The sequence below is a fragment of the Vicugna pacos genome, chromosome 9 (assembly GCF_048564905.1).
Source record: "Vicugna pacos chromosome 9, VicPac4, whole genome shotgun sequence".
In the NCBI taxonomy this organism is placed as follows: Eukaryota; Metazoa; Chordata; class Mammalia; order Artiodactyla; family Camelidae; genus Vicugna; species Vicugna pacos.
In genome coordinates this window covers 74,305,130-74,322,085 of record NC_132995.1, presented here as the reverse complement: position 1 = coordinate 74,322,085, position 16,956 = coordinate 74,305,130, and the positions used below count along the sequence as shown (strand labels likewise).

The 16,956-nt window shown below is 50.0% G+C and overlaps 1 protein-coding gene across 7 annotated transcripts in view; it reads right to left on the bottom strand.

Annotated features, from left to right (window-relative positions):
- The window catches only part of ABCA4 (ATP binding cassette subfamily A member 4), a 140,641-nt gene that overhangs the window by 105,755 nt on the left and 17,930 nt on the right, over positions 1-16,956 (bottom strand). For 5 of the 7 annotated variants that reach the window (XM_072968177.1, XM_072968176.1, XM_072968178.1 and 2 more), the window contains 3 exons: positions 5,225-5,318; positions 4,023-4,164; positions 1,507-1,646 (listed from right to left, as the gene is read on the bottom strand). In XM_072968177.1, coding sequence (XP_072824278.1) covers positions 1,507-1,646; positions 4,023-4,164; positions 5,225-5,318 — 376 coding nt within the window. Of the gene's footprint in view, positions 1-1,506; positions 1,647-4,022; positions 4,165-5,224; positions 5,319-8,694; positions 8,761-12,744; positions 13,865-16,956 lie in introns of those variants that run through there. The other 2 variants (XM_072968183.1, XM_072968180.1) reach the window with 2 other exon arrangements.

Here is a 16,956-nt window from a genome sequence, read left to right as displayed (position 1 = left end):
GACCTGTCTCTCTGTCCCCAGGGACCAGCACACTTCCTGGCTTGGTAGCCACTCACCAGACATCAGATAAAAGCTGACTAAACTACGTAGGGGAGGGGCCCTAGGGGGCTGCTGCTCTGTCCAGCCTCTCCTGCCCCCTTGTTCCCTTCCTTATCCTTGTCATCCTCTAAGATCATCTTGACAGACCTCCTCAACTTCATCCCAGTAGCAGACATCTCCCAGCAGCTGCAAAAATGCTTCCTTCGCAGTCTCCAAGCCCCAGCCCTGAACAACCTTCCCCACGCTGGCAGCTTTCTCCCAGCCCCAGGATGCAGGAACCCCTGGGGTCCCAGCAGGCCCTGTTCCCTCCCAGACACTCATTTGCCTCTCCAGGGGGATGGGGTCCAGCTGGTGCCCAGGCCCCAGCATGGCCATGCTCCACGGCCATACACAGGGGAGGCTACGTGGATGTGGCAAACACACAGCACCCACTTGTGCTCTAAAAAGAGATGTCCGAGTGGGTATCAGGGTTAGGTTTTGTTTGTTTCTGGCTCGTCCCCTGGGGAGGAGCGGCCTGGACTCCACGGGGCTCTCCTCCTTGCACAAACTCATTGTCCATCCAGTACCTGGCCTCTCATTTCCTTTGTCTTTCCATCACCTTAATCTTCACCTCTGCTCCATTTCAACCACCAAGGCCACACCTGGGGGCTTGATCTCATCTGTCCCACATGCTTCTGAAATCCTGAATTTGCATACTTCACATTCTGACCGTAGCAGTCAGTCTCTCCGCCTTGCTATTTCGCAGTCCTTAAGCAGGGCCGTGGAGCCCTCTGCGACCTCTCTCTGCTGCCCCTCTGTTTCCCTGGGGCAAATGTAGTGCTGCTCGCTTCTCGTTCGTCCTGTACACTGGACTGAGCTCGGGCAGGCCAACCACCTCCCTCAACCCCTGGCCTCCCGCACTCTCCATAGCACTTCCCTGCCAGCCCCCTGCCCTGCACCCCCTACTCGGCACCTGCTCTGCCTCAGGGCCTGGGATGCTGAACGTTACCAGAAGAAACAGAACTGTACACATTCATGTCATGGTAAACGTATGCTCTGACCCCCCTGGCTCCTTGCCGCTGCCTGGAGTGGCTTCCACGCAGTCCTAGGTAGCTCGCTCTCCAGGACTCTGGGAAAGTGTTCCACACCTTCACCATGCTCTGCAGACTCCTCCCTCTGCTTCAGCCCTTCACCTGGCCTCACACTCCCCAGAGCACCGTCCCTCTCCGCATCCTCCTTTCCATCTCTGGGCTTGCCTGGGATGGGACCTTTCCTGCCGTCCTTCCCAACTTCCCACCTTCAAGTCTGGCAGAAAGAGGAGTTCATCCCAGGGCAAACCTCACACTGCCCCTACACCGCATCCCTTCCAACATCCTCTAATATGTTTTCCCACCAAATCTCCCCACTATTTTCTGTATCTTCAGTCTCTCAGATGAATGAGGCAAGTGAGAGGCAAGTGATGCTGAAGAACGTTGAAGCCCATCTCACCTGCAATCCTCTCGGGGTGCATCCGGAGGGTGTTCATGAGTTGCGACAAAGTGCGGAGCTCTGTCCAAACCTGGCTGAGGTGCTGCCTCTCTGGTGCGTCCAGGAGGAGCTCTTGAAAATCTCGATACACCCTTGCCAAGCTGCAAGAAAGATGGAGCCCCATCAGGAGAGACACAGCTGTCATTTTCATAATAATAATAAAACAACACCTTGTATAATTTTTTAAGATACGACCTAGCTACTACATCATACATCCTCACAATACTGCCAAGGGGAAAGGAGAAAGGTATTTTTACTTCCTTGTACATACAAGATAGTAGACAGGGGCGGTGAGCAATTTGTTGTCAAAAGCCTTCCACCTCTGGCAGGGCTGGGTCCCTTCTCTGTGTGTCCCGTCCCAGGAAGCCTTAAACAGCACGGTATTAGGAGGTATCACTGGAGGTTCTTCCCAGCGAGCACCCGCTTCCCTGAGTAACCACGACTCCTCCCCGCACGCGTGCACACACGTACCAAGGCTGGCTGGACACGGAGAATAATGCCAGTCCAGGCAGATGTGCTCCCGGGGACCTGAATGGTACTCAGGGATGCTCTTCCGATTGCCCAAGCCGAGCCGCTGTGAACAGGGCAGCTAGCACCAGCCCAGCCACTGAGAAGCAGCGGCTACTGGTCCACGGAGGGAAGCAAGTGGAGTAGATGCCCAGAGGGAGGAGGGAGGCTGGGCGTGCAGGCCCAGGAGCAGCCCCTGCTGGGCTCCGGCCCGTGCCCCCTCCCTCGAGACCTGCCTTACTGCCCTCGGCTTTTCAAGACGGTCTAGTGTCCAAACCATCTTTCCCTCTGGAGCTTAGATGTGCTAAAGTGCTTTTCTGTGCCTGGCAAGCAAAAGAACCCTGAATAAGCCAACATTCACCCATAATATGTGTGTGAAGTATGAAACCCCGATCTCCTGCTTCAAATGCTGAGCAGAGCAGGAGTCCCAAGTCCCCGCCCTCCCCAGCTCCCACCCCACAATCTATAGCCTCTGTCAGTACGGTCCCACCACAGCTCCGAAAAGCTTTCACCCAAATGTCTCCGACACTCCCCCCCCCCCGATCTCACCGTGCGCCCCATGGGGTCTCTCTGGATGGGCAGGTGTTTCTTCTCAGCTACTTCAAGGAGGCTCGAGCCAAAAGCATAGGTCGCAAATTAAAGCTTCCAGTGTTTGCAGCCATGGAAGCCCAACTAAAATGTCATCTGCTCACTTTCCCAGGAAGATGAGTGCTTCCTGTCCCCTCTTCTATCTTCCTGTAACCCGGCGGTCAGCAAGCATGGACTTGTGAGCACACAGTCTCCCTCACAACTACGCAACTCTGTCATCACAGGACCAAAGCAGCCACAGTCTGTTCCCAGTGGGGAAGGCTACCTCCGAGCTTTAAGCTGACTTCCTAAACGTTCTTTTTATTTCAGTCTAAGTGCAGTTTTGTCCTAGAGGAATTATATCCAGAGCTCCTCTAAGGAGAGAATTGGAGTAACCAAATACCTCAGTTTCCATCCGGATTTGTGCTCATACAGGCAGGTGAAGCCATCCCCAAATAAGCCCCTGTTGGTGGCCGTCAGATGTAAGCCTCACACACTGCAGCTCGAGGGCAGCCCAGGGGGCGACGGGCAGCCCGTTCTCATCCCTGAGCCTCTGTCTGCAGCACATGCCACATCAAGTCCCCCTGCTTCTGCTCTGACAGGGACCCTCTTCTTGGGGGATTTGACTTGAAATTTGACCCCAGACCAAAGGTTATTAGCTTGGAGTCCACGAGTCCCCTGCAGTCGTTCACACAGCGTAACGTTGTGTGTGTGTGTGTGTGTCCATTCTTCCTGGGAGAGGCGCTGTCAGTTTTCATCAGCTTCTCAGAAGGTTCTTCAGCGCCACAAGTTAAGAACAACTGCTCTCAAGTGATGCCCTAAGATTTTGCTGCCTGAGGGAACTGACGGTATTTATGACAGAGGGTTTGGAAACTGCCTTTTCCTCCCAAGAAGAAAGCTTCACCTTGTAAACCTGCTTTCATTTACCCTCACGAGGACCCCGACATTCTTCTTAGCCTTTATATGTCCAAGAAGGCTCTTAAAGGAACAGGGGTCTGTCGGAGTTGACCCAGGGTAGAGAGTGATAGAAAGAAACAGAAGGGGAACTGAGTTTTTTCTCCTCCAGTGACTCCGCCCAAGCAGCTGGATGACCTGGAGGCAGTGGGCCCCTCCCAGCAGGGTGCTGACATCAGACTCCCAGTCACATCTTGAAGATATAAGGACCAAGAAATCACACCACGTGGCCTGAGTCTGATGCTCCCCACCCGCCAAGTGCCCCGACAGCTGACAGAAGGCTCCAGAGAGGAAACACGCCCTGCGTCTCCGAGTTTAAGTTTTCGGCAAGCCACAAAAACACTCGGGCAGCGTTCCACGGTCTGTGAGCCCACACGTGGGCTCTGGAGCAAGATGAGAACAAAGGGTACACGGCCTCCTCCTCGTGTGGTGGGGATCGCAGCACTTACATGGAGTTGTTGTAGTTTGACACAATTCCAGGAGATTCTCCTGGGGTGGGGCTTTGAAAACAAGGATTGTTCACATTGCAGAAAATTCCCTGGAGCCACGGCAACATTCCTGCTGAGGGCATCGCCTTGTTGGGAAAATGGCCTTTAAGACAGGAAATGAAGGCAAGGAGTTAGTCACTGACACCAAGTGGGATGCAGGGCCTGGAAGCTGGAGCCGCTGCAGGAAGGAGCCCGGCCCCTCTGGTGCTTGCCTTCATTCATCAACATTTGAGAGCAGGAGCATCTAATACATGCCAGGCCCTGTGCTGCGTGCCGGAGACAGGGTGTCTTCTCTCAAGCTCCCAGTGTAGCGGGGAGAGGGACAGGTGTCCTGCTGGAGGCATGGACGGAAGTGTGGAGGGGGAACAGAGGAGAAGCACATGGTTTTGGGAGGGGAGGGGGTGGAGGGATGTTAGCTCAAGAAGCCTCCGTTAGCTGCTGGTGCTTGAGGAGAAGAGGGTCATCTAGTCCTTCGACAACTGTGTACTGAGTGTGTACCTCTACATGCAAGAGGGACGTAGGTTATGGGCTCCTTGGGGAGGGGTGAGGTAAAGAAGCAAGGGTTAGATGGACAGGAGGCTGATTCAAAACTTAGGGCCTGGGACTCATGAACAAGAGGGTGAGGAGCAAGAACCAGGAGCTGCGTCAGCAGAGGTCATCCTGGCCAGAAACCAGACGAAGGCTTTCTTTAAGGAACATAGTATAGAAGAGGCACTCACAGCCTCATACTATGTCCCAGGACACCTCTGGGGTCCGAGAAACACCATATTATTAATATACTATTTTATGCCCTTCTCCTTATTTCTCTTTAGCACCATGTATAACAAATCCCTAAATTGTCTCTAGATTTTTTTTAAAGAACTCATTCATAATTTGCTCCCTTTAAAACTGGTAAGAGTTCAGGGATAGGGAAAAAAAAACAATGAAAACAGAAACAAACAAAAAATAATTACACAATTCTTCAGTAACCACTACAAGTATTTGTGTAGGATGTGTAAGATTTAAAAATTAGTTTGCATAATGCTGATAAATCTCTGTTTCCTGCACTGTAGGCATGAAATGGTGATAAGCAGATCCAATCCTGGCACCACCAACCCTCCAGACCTTTCTAAACAAATGGACCAGACCTCCAGGCCTGCCAGGGCTCCCCCTGTCATGCTTACATTCGTGTTGGCTGTAGAGTGGGTTGACATTCCGCAGCCAGATCAAGACCAGAAATAAAGATAAAGGCCACACCAGTTCCACCACAAAGCGAATCTGGAAAAACAAAATGAAAGAAAGGCCAGAGATGTTAAGAGATTACTGCAGACATACCCAGAGCAGACACATTTCACCTCCACGTAGTATATTTACTTAAAGGACTCCCTTCTTTTATCCCATCTCCCACACTACCTCTACTCTGATATATTAGACTAACAAGACATGGTGTCCATCTAGGTTCCACTCTGCATTTATTTTAGAAAATTGCAATGGCCCTGGACTTTCATCAAGAATCATCAATATGTACTTCAGTGCTCTTCAGATGTTACTGTGCACAGAAATGCCAATTCTGACTCTGTAAGACCCCACCAGACTCTGCACGTCTGACAAGCTCCCAGTAATGCTGATGCTGCAGGTAGTAAAGGTCTGCGTGTAACCTCTCCTTCTGCAGATGAGGAAACAGAAGCCCAGGAATGGCGGGTGACCTGTGCAGTGTCACACTGGCTGTGACAGCCTTGGAACCAAAATCCAGTCTCCTGCTCCAGGGCCAGTGCTCTGCCCCTCCCCCCACCCTGTCTTCTTCTAGCGCACACTAGACTTTGCAAGTGTAGTCACTGCATGAATGCGTAAAGGCACAAATGCCTTTGTGAAATACTGTGATCCATAGCAAAGTCAACGGAAATCTGGATTTACCAACATTTTCCTTCAACAATGTCTTGTTGCTTAAAAAAACAAAGCAGAGCATACTGCCCTGGGTTTTTACAATACTGGAAGAGGCTGCTGATACCAACATACGATTGAAAGTCGGGATTTAAATTCAGGTGCAGTTTAGAGTTTAAGGACTCTTGACTCCAAAGGAGGAATAAACAAATTGGTTGCTGCAGCCCCTGCCCTGGGACGCCACACAAGAAGGTGGCGTTGGACAGGTAGGATTATTGGGGGCGGGGGGCAGGGAGGGATGTGTACCTGGGAACGTAATAGTTCTTTTACCCTGTCCCCAATCCGAAGACCTTAGGAAGGAAACTCATAAAATTCAAAGGAGAATTTAAGCAGATGCTAAGAACAGAGATGTAAGTATCTGCAGATCAGCTAGGGGCTGTGCACATGGTTTTAAATGTAACCCTTTGTTGTTTCTTCCAAAGAAATGCACCTAAACTCTCAGCAAAATGGTAGACCTCATAGCAGGTGCTCAATGAACGTTTGTTCCTTCCCTGTTGGTAAGGTCTACTGGCAACAAAACAATTCCAAACCATAACATAAGTCAATGAGCAGAAAAGGATAATGCATTGAAGAACAGGCAAAAAATGTTCAGGGCAGGTGGTAATTATGCAGTTGTAACTTTTCACAAACTGTTTTACTCAAAATATGCCTAGGGAGGATGTTACAGGAAACACACAAACATTATGGGAAGAAGAAAGAATAATAGATTTTTCCTTAAGACACTCATTTTCAGGGCTCCCCCTACACATTCTCCCACAAAATGGCAAAACACCAATACTGGACAATTCCCACCCAGTGTTAAGAGGACTGACCCCAAGCGTACTTGACAGCCATAGGAATGTTGGCAGCTCCCCGGGTCATGTACATCAAGGGAGGAGGCGCAGAGACTCCCCAGTACCCTGGCTCACTGTTAGCAGCCTCGCTCATCCTTGCTGGGCACGAGACAGCACAGCTGTCCCCACAGCAGCCTGCACTCCTGTCTTATCACTCGTCCTACCTTAGGTTCATTGCTCCTTTGTGAAGGCGGGTCCCTCACTGCTCTAAGCTTCCCGAGGGCAGGGACCACATCTATCCTTGTCACTACTTGATTCTAACACCCAACACAGCCAAGCTTATTATAAGTGCCAGTAAATATCGGTGGAATGAGGGAGACTTTGTCAACTGGTCTAGGAGGCTTTTCCAGGAAAGCTGGAGGTGACACAGAGGCTCAGGTCACCAACAGTCTGCAGACTTAAAAAAACTGTTTCCCCCAGGGACACGTATATTGGCTTCATGCCTTCCATCCCTGGACCTCCCCAGGTTGGGGAGCAAGTTTGACAAGATAGTGATGTGAGTGATAGGTGCAAAGGAGGAAACCAGAAGTTGTTCCTGGTGTCCTTAACAAAGACGTGAGACAACCAGTCCAGATTCTGCATATTTGACTATGACAATTGTTTGCAACACTGGCTTTTCATCTAGTAAGTTGACCACCTTCCACTTCCTGATGTCTATCTGGGAGTAGTCTGGTAGGTTAAACGTTGATGCTGACTTGGGAATGTGAAGATCTAGGTTAGGAATCACTTTAGGGCTTGCTTAATTTCTGAGTCTCAGTTTTCTCATCTGGGAAATGGAACTATTCTGTCCTACAGCTTCTATTGAGGGTTAAGAGTGCATTAGTACCAGGGGCTCTTGGCTGGCTCTGCCTTCTACTAGCTTTACAGCCTTGGGTAACCTCTTCTGCCTCTCCATGCCTCAGGGTCTCATCTGTAAAATGGGGTCACGGGATATTGGGACTGACCTCTCAGAGCAGTTGTGAGGATGAAATGAGCTTACTGTGTAAAACAGCTAAAGCAGAGAATGGCACACGGTGACATTCCACAAACAAGAGCCATTTATTATTGATCCTCAGTTCTTACAAGTGTCACAGGGACAGTACAGGTGACAGCGCATTGTAAGAGCCGAAGGACAGGAGTTATTAAAATCATCTGCACACTCTCAGGCCTGCCCTTCACTCACGTTCATGTCTGCTCCTTTTCTCCCTTTCTGGAGTCAGAATTGCCCAGTTGCCAGTTTGGAAATGTGGGGCTTCCTGAGAAACTACCCACACACTGTTCCCTATTCCGTAAGTTAGAGGGGCTTGGACCAGGGGAGGGTCAGCCTGTCTGGCCTACCTGTCTCGTGGACAAAGTTCCCAAACCTAACCTAATGCATCTCACCCCTCTTTGCACATGTGAGTCACACACTCTCTCATCCACTCACCCACCCCCTCACTCACTCTTGTGTTTTGAACTACCCGGCCTTCGAACTGTCACCCACCAGAGGGAGGCCAGATCAGACCTTCCCATTCCCCTCCATTCCTTGCCTAGCCCTAGCACGAGGACAGCCTGGCCGGGGTTCCTCGCCACCGCGTATCCGAGTTGGGGCTGCCGTTTTCTGCCTGTAGCCCCTGACTCTCGACTGACCACCTCCGCTAACCTAGGCCTATGGTTCTCATAGGAATCGTGTGGGGATCTCAGGCACGCCCCACATCAGTTACACCAGTGCGGCCGTGTGACATCAGTTTGATGGGTCTTGTTTGTTTGCTAACATTTCTCAGGTCATCCCAACGTGCAGCTGGGGCTGAGAACCACAGACACAGGTAGGGGTTGGTGATCTTTGAAAACCCTTTGTTGAGGAGTCAGGGTTGTTTCTCTACCTCTGCCAGAGTTTGTTTTGGAAGGGCTGCATTTCATACCTCACTGCCGGCACACGGACCACCAGCAGTTCTCTTCTAGCCTGGCAAGGCCTCACCACCGCCGCAGCTCCCTCCCCCAGAATCTGCCCAGCACCCCCAGCCCAGAGCGGCATCTTTGTCCCTGATGCTCAGCTGCGCACAGGCATACCCTAGGGAGAAATTCCACAGTGTAATTAAAAACACGTTTTCGGAGTGGCTCTGACTCCCCCATCCCTTCTCTTTAAATATGTCTGTAACTTTAATTAAGCCCAGCCGAAGCTCAGGAGGGGCCGGTGGAAATCTTTTTTTCCCCAAACTGGTATTTCCTTGTTCCCTGTCTCTCTCTCTTTTTTTCTGCCTCCCCTCCCCCTCCTTTTACCACTCAATCCATTTTGGAGGGGGGAGGGGGTCTCAGGGAAGGGCAATCGTGCTTGCTGTTTTCAATCTTGGCCAGTTAGGTTTTCTTCCCTCCTACCCTGTTTTCAGTTTGAAAGCGGGTGGCCAAGGCTTGAAATGAGCCGCCGGATTCTCCCTTCTGCACGGAGAGCCCAGACAGGGTTCTGAAGCTGGGTGAATATGACCCAGGGCCTGGGAAACCTTGGAGCTGGCTGCCCAGCCTCCTCCCACCTCCCAGGTTCACCTCACCTAATTCTGGGCCCTAGGCTAAAGGTCGTAGCTATACCAGATGCCCAGGTCAGGGGTCCAGGAGCTGAGAAGTCCCCCATTCTCATGAATCCTCAGGCCTCCCCAGATATTCAGCCCAATGCAGAAGCTGAGGCTGGGGGATGACCCCAATGGCCCTAGACTCCAAGGGCTCCAAGGGGCAGGAGACACACCTAATGGTCTTCACAAACCCTCCTGTGGGTGGATGTCTTTTGTCCCCAGCAGTGGGGGAGCTCTTATCACTGGAAATACACGCTCTGGGGAACGAACTCCTTGAGACCTCTCTCACCCCTTCCAATCCCAGTCTCCCTCCTGAGCTCCCAGAGCCCAGCCTCGTCCCCCAGCCGGTGCTTTCTTCTACTCCGCTGCTGCGTGTGTCATTCTGCTCAGTAGCTGTGGGCCAACACGTTTCCACCTGGCTCTGAATTCCACCAGGGCAGGGGCTAACTCACCTGGCCATATAGGACACAGAGGGGGACCACACAGCCCAGTTTGCCAGGTCCAGTGTCAGTTTTCATTTACTGTCCTAATGTAAGTATTAACAGTGCTTCCTTTCACTTTTAAAGGTTCCCTGGATTGGATGATAAATTAGACGGTCACCCTATCATTGTGGCCTTCATAACCCATTTATTAGACAGGGCTTGAAACACAAGAGCAGAATCAGGTAACAGCCACGTCTGCCTGTTATGGAGCCCCAGGGCTGGCCCCACCAGTCACAAATCTTCTCCAAAGGCTCATCAGTACCCATGGGGGATAGCAGGGGCGGCTCTCACAGGACTGAGGTGAGGGTTAAGTGAGGTGATACTTAATGCAGTGCCAGACACTTGGTAATACTAGTCAACAGAGAAAGAAGAAAAAGAGACGGAGGACAGCAGGGACGAGAAGACGTTCACTTTATGCCCTCGGGGGCCGGGAGAAGACGGATGGGGAAGCTCGGCAGCTGTTTTTGCAGCAGTAACACCCCAACCGTGGGAGTCTGAGGAATTAAAAACCTAGGAGCTGAGTTATCAGCTGGGTGTGTTGCACTCTGCTTTCTTAGAGTCACCATTATGTGAAGGCAGAGACTTCCAGAAGAACCAAAAGTTTACAGGAGGAGCCACAGACCCCCATTCGGAGCTACTGGGAGCTGTGTGGATGTCTCCATCGTGCCCAGACATCCAGGAAATTCCTGGAATGTGGGAGCGGTGGGCTGCAAGTGTGCTTCCCCGGGAAGCAGAGTGTGGAGAAGACAGAGTCCCAGAGCAGGGGACACCCACCAGTGCCCGGGAAAGGAAGCAGAGATTGTGAGCGCCTTGGAGCCAAACGCTGTCTTTGAAAACTTGGTTATTCTCTGTGACAGCAATGTGCTTGCCACAGGAATGGGATCCATTCAGGCCAGCAGCTGCAGACTTTGGGTTTATTATTTGAGGGCCACGAAGAGCACACTGAGAGCAGAATTGAGAATCTTAAGTCTCTTAGGAGAAGAGGAAAAACAGTCACATATTGAATTTCCTCGGCATTCCATAGGCTGCAAACATCACTCAGGCAGAGACCAAGTTGTCTTGCTTGTCATTGTGTACCTGGCACCTGGCACGGTGCCTGGTGAACCATTAAGTGTTTGTTAACTGAAGGAGCAAAAGGATAAATGAATGAATTTAATAATGAATCTTGTTTCAGTTTTGCCTATTTTCGTTCTAGAAGGGGAAGCTCCTGGAAATAAGAGACTGAGTCTCATTACTGGCTCCTGGCTCCTGGGGTGACAAATAACTTCAACTCTAATTTGAAAATCACACCAGCTTTGACAAAGGAAAGCAGCCTGAGGACAGTGGTGTCTCCCAGGAGGAGGGGGCCTAACTTGGCTTCTCCTCCAGCCTCCCTACGTCCCGTCCAAGCCACACACAGCAGGATCATCTGTGCATGTGGTTGGGTTGGGTCCTCTTCTGTGCCAGCTATTAAGCTATTGTTCCCCAGCTCCAAGCCCTCCAGCCGGCCAGGGCTCCCCCTCCTGGGTCAGGCCGACACCGCGGTAGCAGCCTCACCGCGCCCCTTCCTCGCAGGTCTGAGCTTCAGCTCTCCTGACATCCCCTCTGTGTTTCCAAGACTTGACAGTCCCACTCTCTCCCCCTGGTTCTCTCGGCTCTGGGGCGGCTGGCGCCTCCTGAGGCGGCCACCCCCGTGCCACCCTGGGCCCTTTCGCCTGCTTTGCCCCGCACCCCCTTGTGGTAGACGCCCTCTGACTGGGCCCCGACTGAGACGCTCGCTGCGGGTCTTCAGGTGGTCCACCTGTCGGCCCCCACCCTTCTCTGACCATCTTTACAGTGGCCCCCAACCCTGTCCCGCCCAAGAAAACCCTCTCTGAACCGAGGCTTGAACAGACCTGCTCTCTTCCTCCCCGCAGCCCGTCTTGCTCCCCGTCTCCTTCCAAGCACTCCCTGCTTTCCCTGGCTCCTCCACCCTCAGCCCTGCCCACCCCCAGCCCTCCTGTGCTTCTCCCTCTCTCGCTCTTTGAGTATACCTGGCATTTCCTTGTCCCTGAGGCTATAGCAAAGTGCATTATTTCTTTGTAGTCATATACTACCTCTTTACCCTTTCCCCCCAGAAAACTTGCAGAGGCCAGTCGGGACCTACACGTCCTCCCCTGGGCTCCTCTGACCTCCTGTGGTCTTGCCTGTTCTTCTCAGGGGCCATCTGATCTATGCTCCTTTCCTCGCTCCCAGTATCAAACTGTACTCTGAGTTTCCCCAGCCATCCTAGAAGTGAGTCCAGGGTAGGAGCTGTGTCTTTAAGTCCCTGGTCCAGGCTAGCCCCATGCCTGGTCACTGAAAGGCTCAATAAATGTCTGTGAAGGTGGATAAGGTGTCGGAGCTCACTGAATCTAAGACACCATCACTGGTAAGACACACTGTTATTTTTTGCACATTAAGGGAGGAAAAAGTGTCACTTGAATGTGAGTTGCAGTCTAATTTCAGAAATGTGAAAAATCAGTGCGCCTCACAGAGCCAATGAAACAGTATCACTGGGCAGGGAAGCCCCTGGAGAGCATGGTCTTCCTTTAAGCCTGATCCTCAGGGCTTAGGGCTCTTCCTGCCGCACAACAGAGATGGGCAAGGGCGTGAGGACTGAAGGGCAGGTTTAAAAACCAGGGACAGGGAAAGGGATGGGTGAGAAACGGATTTATGTGCAGGGCAGCAGAAGCGGACTTTAATATGGCTACACTGGGCTGCAGGTGGAAAGCGGCCACCTCAGGACAGAGAAGCACATCTTCCTGCAAAGGACACTTCTCAGAGAGGCTCACGGAGCAGCCAGACAGTTACCCGGTGCTTCCGTGATAAATGGCAGCCACTCCCCTCCCCACTCCCGCGCCACCCACGCTCTCCGCTGCCTATCTGCCCCACACCTCACTTTGAGACCACAGACTGCACCTGTTACCTTCTGCCTTTTCCGCAGGGTCCAGTTCTTCCAGAGCAGAAGCTTGATCTGCCTGGCGAAGCGCATGCTGGTGACCACGGAAGACCGGGAGATGGCTCCCAGCCCTCTGTCTACGGCTGGGGCTCACGGCAGCGATGGGCGTAAACGGCGCCCGGAGCACCTCCGGCCCAGGCTGCTGTGTCCTTCTCTGGGTGATTAAAGGCTAGTTTCTTCCTTCAAAGCATAATCCCTTTTAATTACACGTAAGCCCTTTGTCGAAGAAAGCAGGCTGACGCGCTGTCGGCTACTTTTCAGAAAGACACTCGTGGCTATGCACTCAGTGAACTGAGGTGGCGGCGCTGCGTGGGAAGCCACGACCCTCACACTTCCTCCCTGGGGATCCTGAAGAGGGTGGTTTTGGGGATCTCTGACCTTTCAGTCTGGGACAAAATCTCTTTGCACAAGTATTGGCCGGGCTGTGTTCCCTGCAGCAGCCTGCCCTGAGCCAGCACCCAGGGATCGACGGCTACTTTAGAGCCCCGCCAGTCCACTCGCCAGATGTGAAGTCATCCTCCCTTTTTTCAGCCCTTTATTGTTCTCTGTAGTGACTTTCGGCCAGGGATTTGCAGGTGTCTCTGAGGCTCAATGGCTGGCAAATGGTTTTTCCCTATTGTGCAGAAATTGGTCAACTACTTGGAGCTGTGTCGGAAAAGCCGCTGGAACCCTCCACGCCCAGCAGGACAGAGCTGTGACTGACCAGCCATGTCTGATGCAGGCCAGGCTGGAGGAGGGGCAGCCAGTGGGTCAGCCACTGTCATTCCAGCTCACGGTAGATAAACTCGCCATCTGGAGGCCGATCTGTGATCCCAAGGGGCATCCCAGACAGAAGACATCCTGCTGTTTCACCACCGGGAACTTTTAGTCGCCGCCTCTTCAAATCTTAGAAGTTGCTTGTCTTTCAAAGACTGTAGACCCATGAGAGTTTGACAGAGTGGACGGAAGGCCATGGAGTAGGAATGTATCCTGATTCATGGGGTTTATGCTGTGGTTGTCGAGCTGAGGCCGGAACTTGGATAAATTAAGGAGCCTGGTGGAATCCAGGAAGACACATGGGCTGTGTATGGTGGAGGGTGGTTTCTGCCTAGGATGTCAAAAAGGCCTCTTGGAGGTGGTGACATTAAAGATAGGCTTTGATGAATTACAAAATAACATTTTATGGTTTACAAACTGCTTTGTGTACGTTATCTCATTTTATCCTCATCACAATTTTATGAGGTAGGCATTTGCACGATTTTACAGAAAAGGAACCTGAAGTCTAGTGGGATTAAATCCTCTGCTTGGGGCCACCCAAGACAATGCTGGGTTTCTGAACAAGTCGTTAAAACCGTGTGCAAAGACAGGGAGGCAGGAATGGCTGATTCTGTCCAGGGAAACCACGAGAAGTGAAGCGTGGCTGGAGTGGAGAGTGTGGACGTAGGAGCCGTGAAAGAGGAGGTTAGGAAGGGAACCAGGAACCAGGCTGAAGACTTGATGATTATTACTGACCATTTTGAGATCTCCTGAGCCCCTGTGAAGTGATCTCTGAGTGGCCCGCAGGTGCAGGGCACACCCGAACAGAAGCAGGCTCTGTGCAGAATCATCGGCCTTAAACACGCTCTAGAGTGTGGGTTTTATCACCCAGGAGCCTACTGCAGATTTTAATCCAGTGTCTGCCAAGAGTAGGAAATTCATTCTGGAAGTAGTGCTGGGGTGGCAGTGGGAGCAGAGGCCTGAGCAAAGGTGGTTATGGGGGGGGACTAGAATGACAGAAGGAAGGAGACACAGCTGGCTGGTGCCTTATTGGAAGTGGGTGATGAAGAAGAGGGAGAAGGCAGTTAGAACGACTGGGTTTTAGAGCTTGGTGGCCAGGTCGTGAGGTGGTGGAGCTCAGAACTGAGAGGAGAGTGCCAGGGGAGGGCCCTGGGGAGCAGGAGGAAGTGGGAGGGAAGTCGGGCTTGGATTTGATACATTGACATTGGTCCCCATGATGACATCCGAGTGGAGGTAATAAGCAGGCAGTTTTGGCATGGAGACATAAAATTGGGAATCATCAGGATATAGGCAGACAGTTAAGTCCCGGGAGTAGTTAAGTAGATTCCCCAGGGAGGACTAACTTGGAGAGTGTGTGGGATTGCTGTGGGGAGCTACAACTGGTGAAGGAATAGGTCTCCTTCCAAATTCCCAAAGGGAAGAAAAAAGTTGTAGTCATTAGGTATCAGCTATGTAATTGTCCTGTCATAGTTTAAAAACAGTCCATTCTTCATAAATCTCAGCAATGCTCTCCTAGGACAGTCTACGCAAGCAATAGAAATAAAAGCAAAAATAAACAAATGGGACCTAATTAAACTTACAAGCTTTTGCACAGCAAAGGAAACCATAAGCAAAACAAAAAGACAAACTATGGGATGGGAGAAAATATTTGAAAAAGATGAGACAGATGAGGGCTTAATTTCCAGAATATATAAACAGCTCATACAACTTAATAAGAAAAAAAACCAAACAATCCAATCCAAAAATGAGCAGAAGACCTAAACAAACAACTCTCCAATGAAGCCATACAAATGGCCAATAGGCACATGAAAAAATGCTCAATATCGCTAATTATCAGAGAAGTGCAAATCAAAATTACAATGAAGTATCACCTCAGAACAGTCAGAATGGCCATCATTAAAAAGTCCACAGATAATAAATGCTGGGGAGGCTGTGGAGAAAAGGGAACCCTCCTACACTGTTGGTGGGAATGCAGTGTGGTGCAGCCATTATGGAAAACAGTATGGAGATTTCTCAAAAGACTAAAAATAGATTTACCATTTGATCTAGCGATCCCATTCCTGGGCATATATCCAGAGGGAACCTTAATTCAAAAAGACACATGTGCCCCAATGTTCATAACACCACTATTTACAGTAGCCAAGACAGGGAAACAACCTAAATGTCCATCAACAGATGACTGGATAAAGAAGTTGTGGTATGTTTATACAAGGGAATACTACTCTGCCATAAAAAATAATAAAATAACATCATTTGCAGCAACGGGGATGAACCTGGAGAATGTCATTCTAAGTGAAGTAAGCCAGAAAGAGAAAGAAAAATACCATATGATATCACTTATATGTGGAATCTAAAAAAAAAAGGAAACTTATTTACAAAACAGAAACAGACTTACAGACATAGAAAACAAACTTATGATTACCAGTAGGGGAAGTGGGTGGGAAGGGATATACTGGGAATTCAAGATTCGCAGATACTAACTACTATATATATAATAGATAAACAACATTGTATAGCACAGGAAACTATATTCAATATCTTGTAGTAACTTATGGTTAAAAAGAGTATGAAAACAAATCTATGTATGTTCCTATATGACTGAAGTATTATGCTGTACACTAGAAACTGACACCACATTGTAAACTGACTATACTTCAATAAAAATATATTAAAAAATAAATAATCCATTTTTCACTGAGTTACAATAGAAAAATTAGCACTTTGTTATAATTCAATTGATGACACTCCACTGGCATTACTCTCAACTATCTGATGTTCTTGCTGCACAAATGTTTGTTAAGGTCTACACTCTTTTTATTCTGGCAAAATACACATAGCATAAAATTTGCCATTCTAACCATTTTTAAGCGTACAGTTCAGTAGTGCTAAGTACATTTACATCATTGTCCAACCATTAGCACTATCCAGTTCCAGAAATTTTTCATCTTGCAAAACTAAAATGCTATACTCACTAAACCATAATCCCATTCCCTCTCCCCCTGCCCCTGGCAACTACGATCCTACTTTCTGGGTCCATGAATCTGACTACATAAATGAAATATGACGTTTGTCCTTTTGTGTCTGGCTTATTTCATTTAGCATAATCTGCAAGGTTCATCCATGTTGTAGCACACGTTAGAATATCTTTTCTTTTCAAGGCCAGATGATATTTCACTGTATGAATACACCACTTTGCTTAGCCACTCATTGACCCATCGCCACTTGGGCTGCTCCCACCTTTTGGCTATTGTGAACAATGCTGCTGTGAACACAGGTGCACAAACATCTGTTCAGGTCTCTGCTTTTGGTTTTCTGGGGTAGGTACTCAGAAGAGGAGATGCTGTATCAAATGGTGAATCTAAATTCAATTTTCTTAAGAACTACTGTACTGTTTTCCATGACAGCTGCACCATTTTACATTCC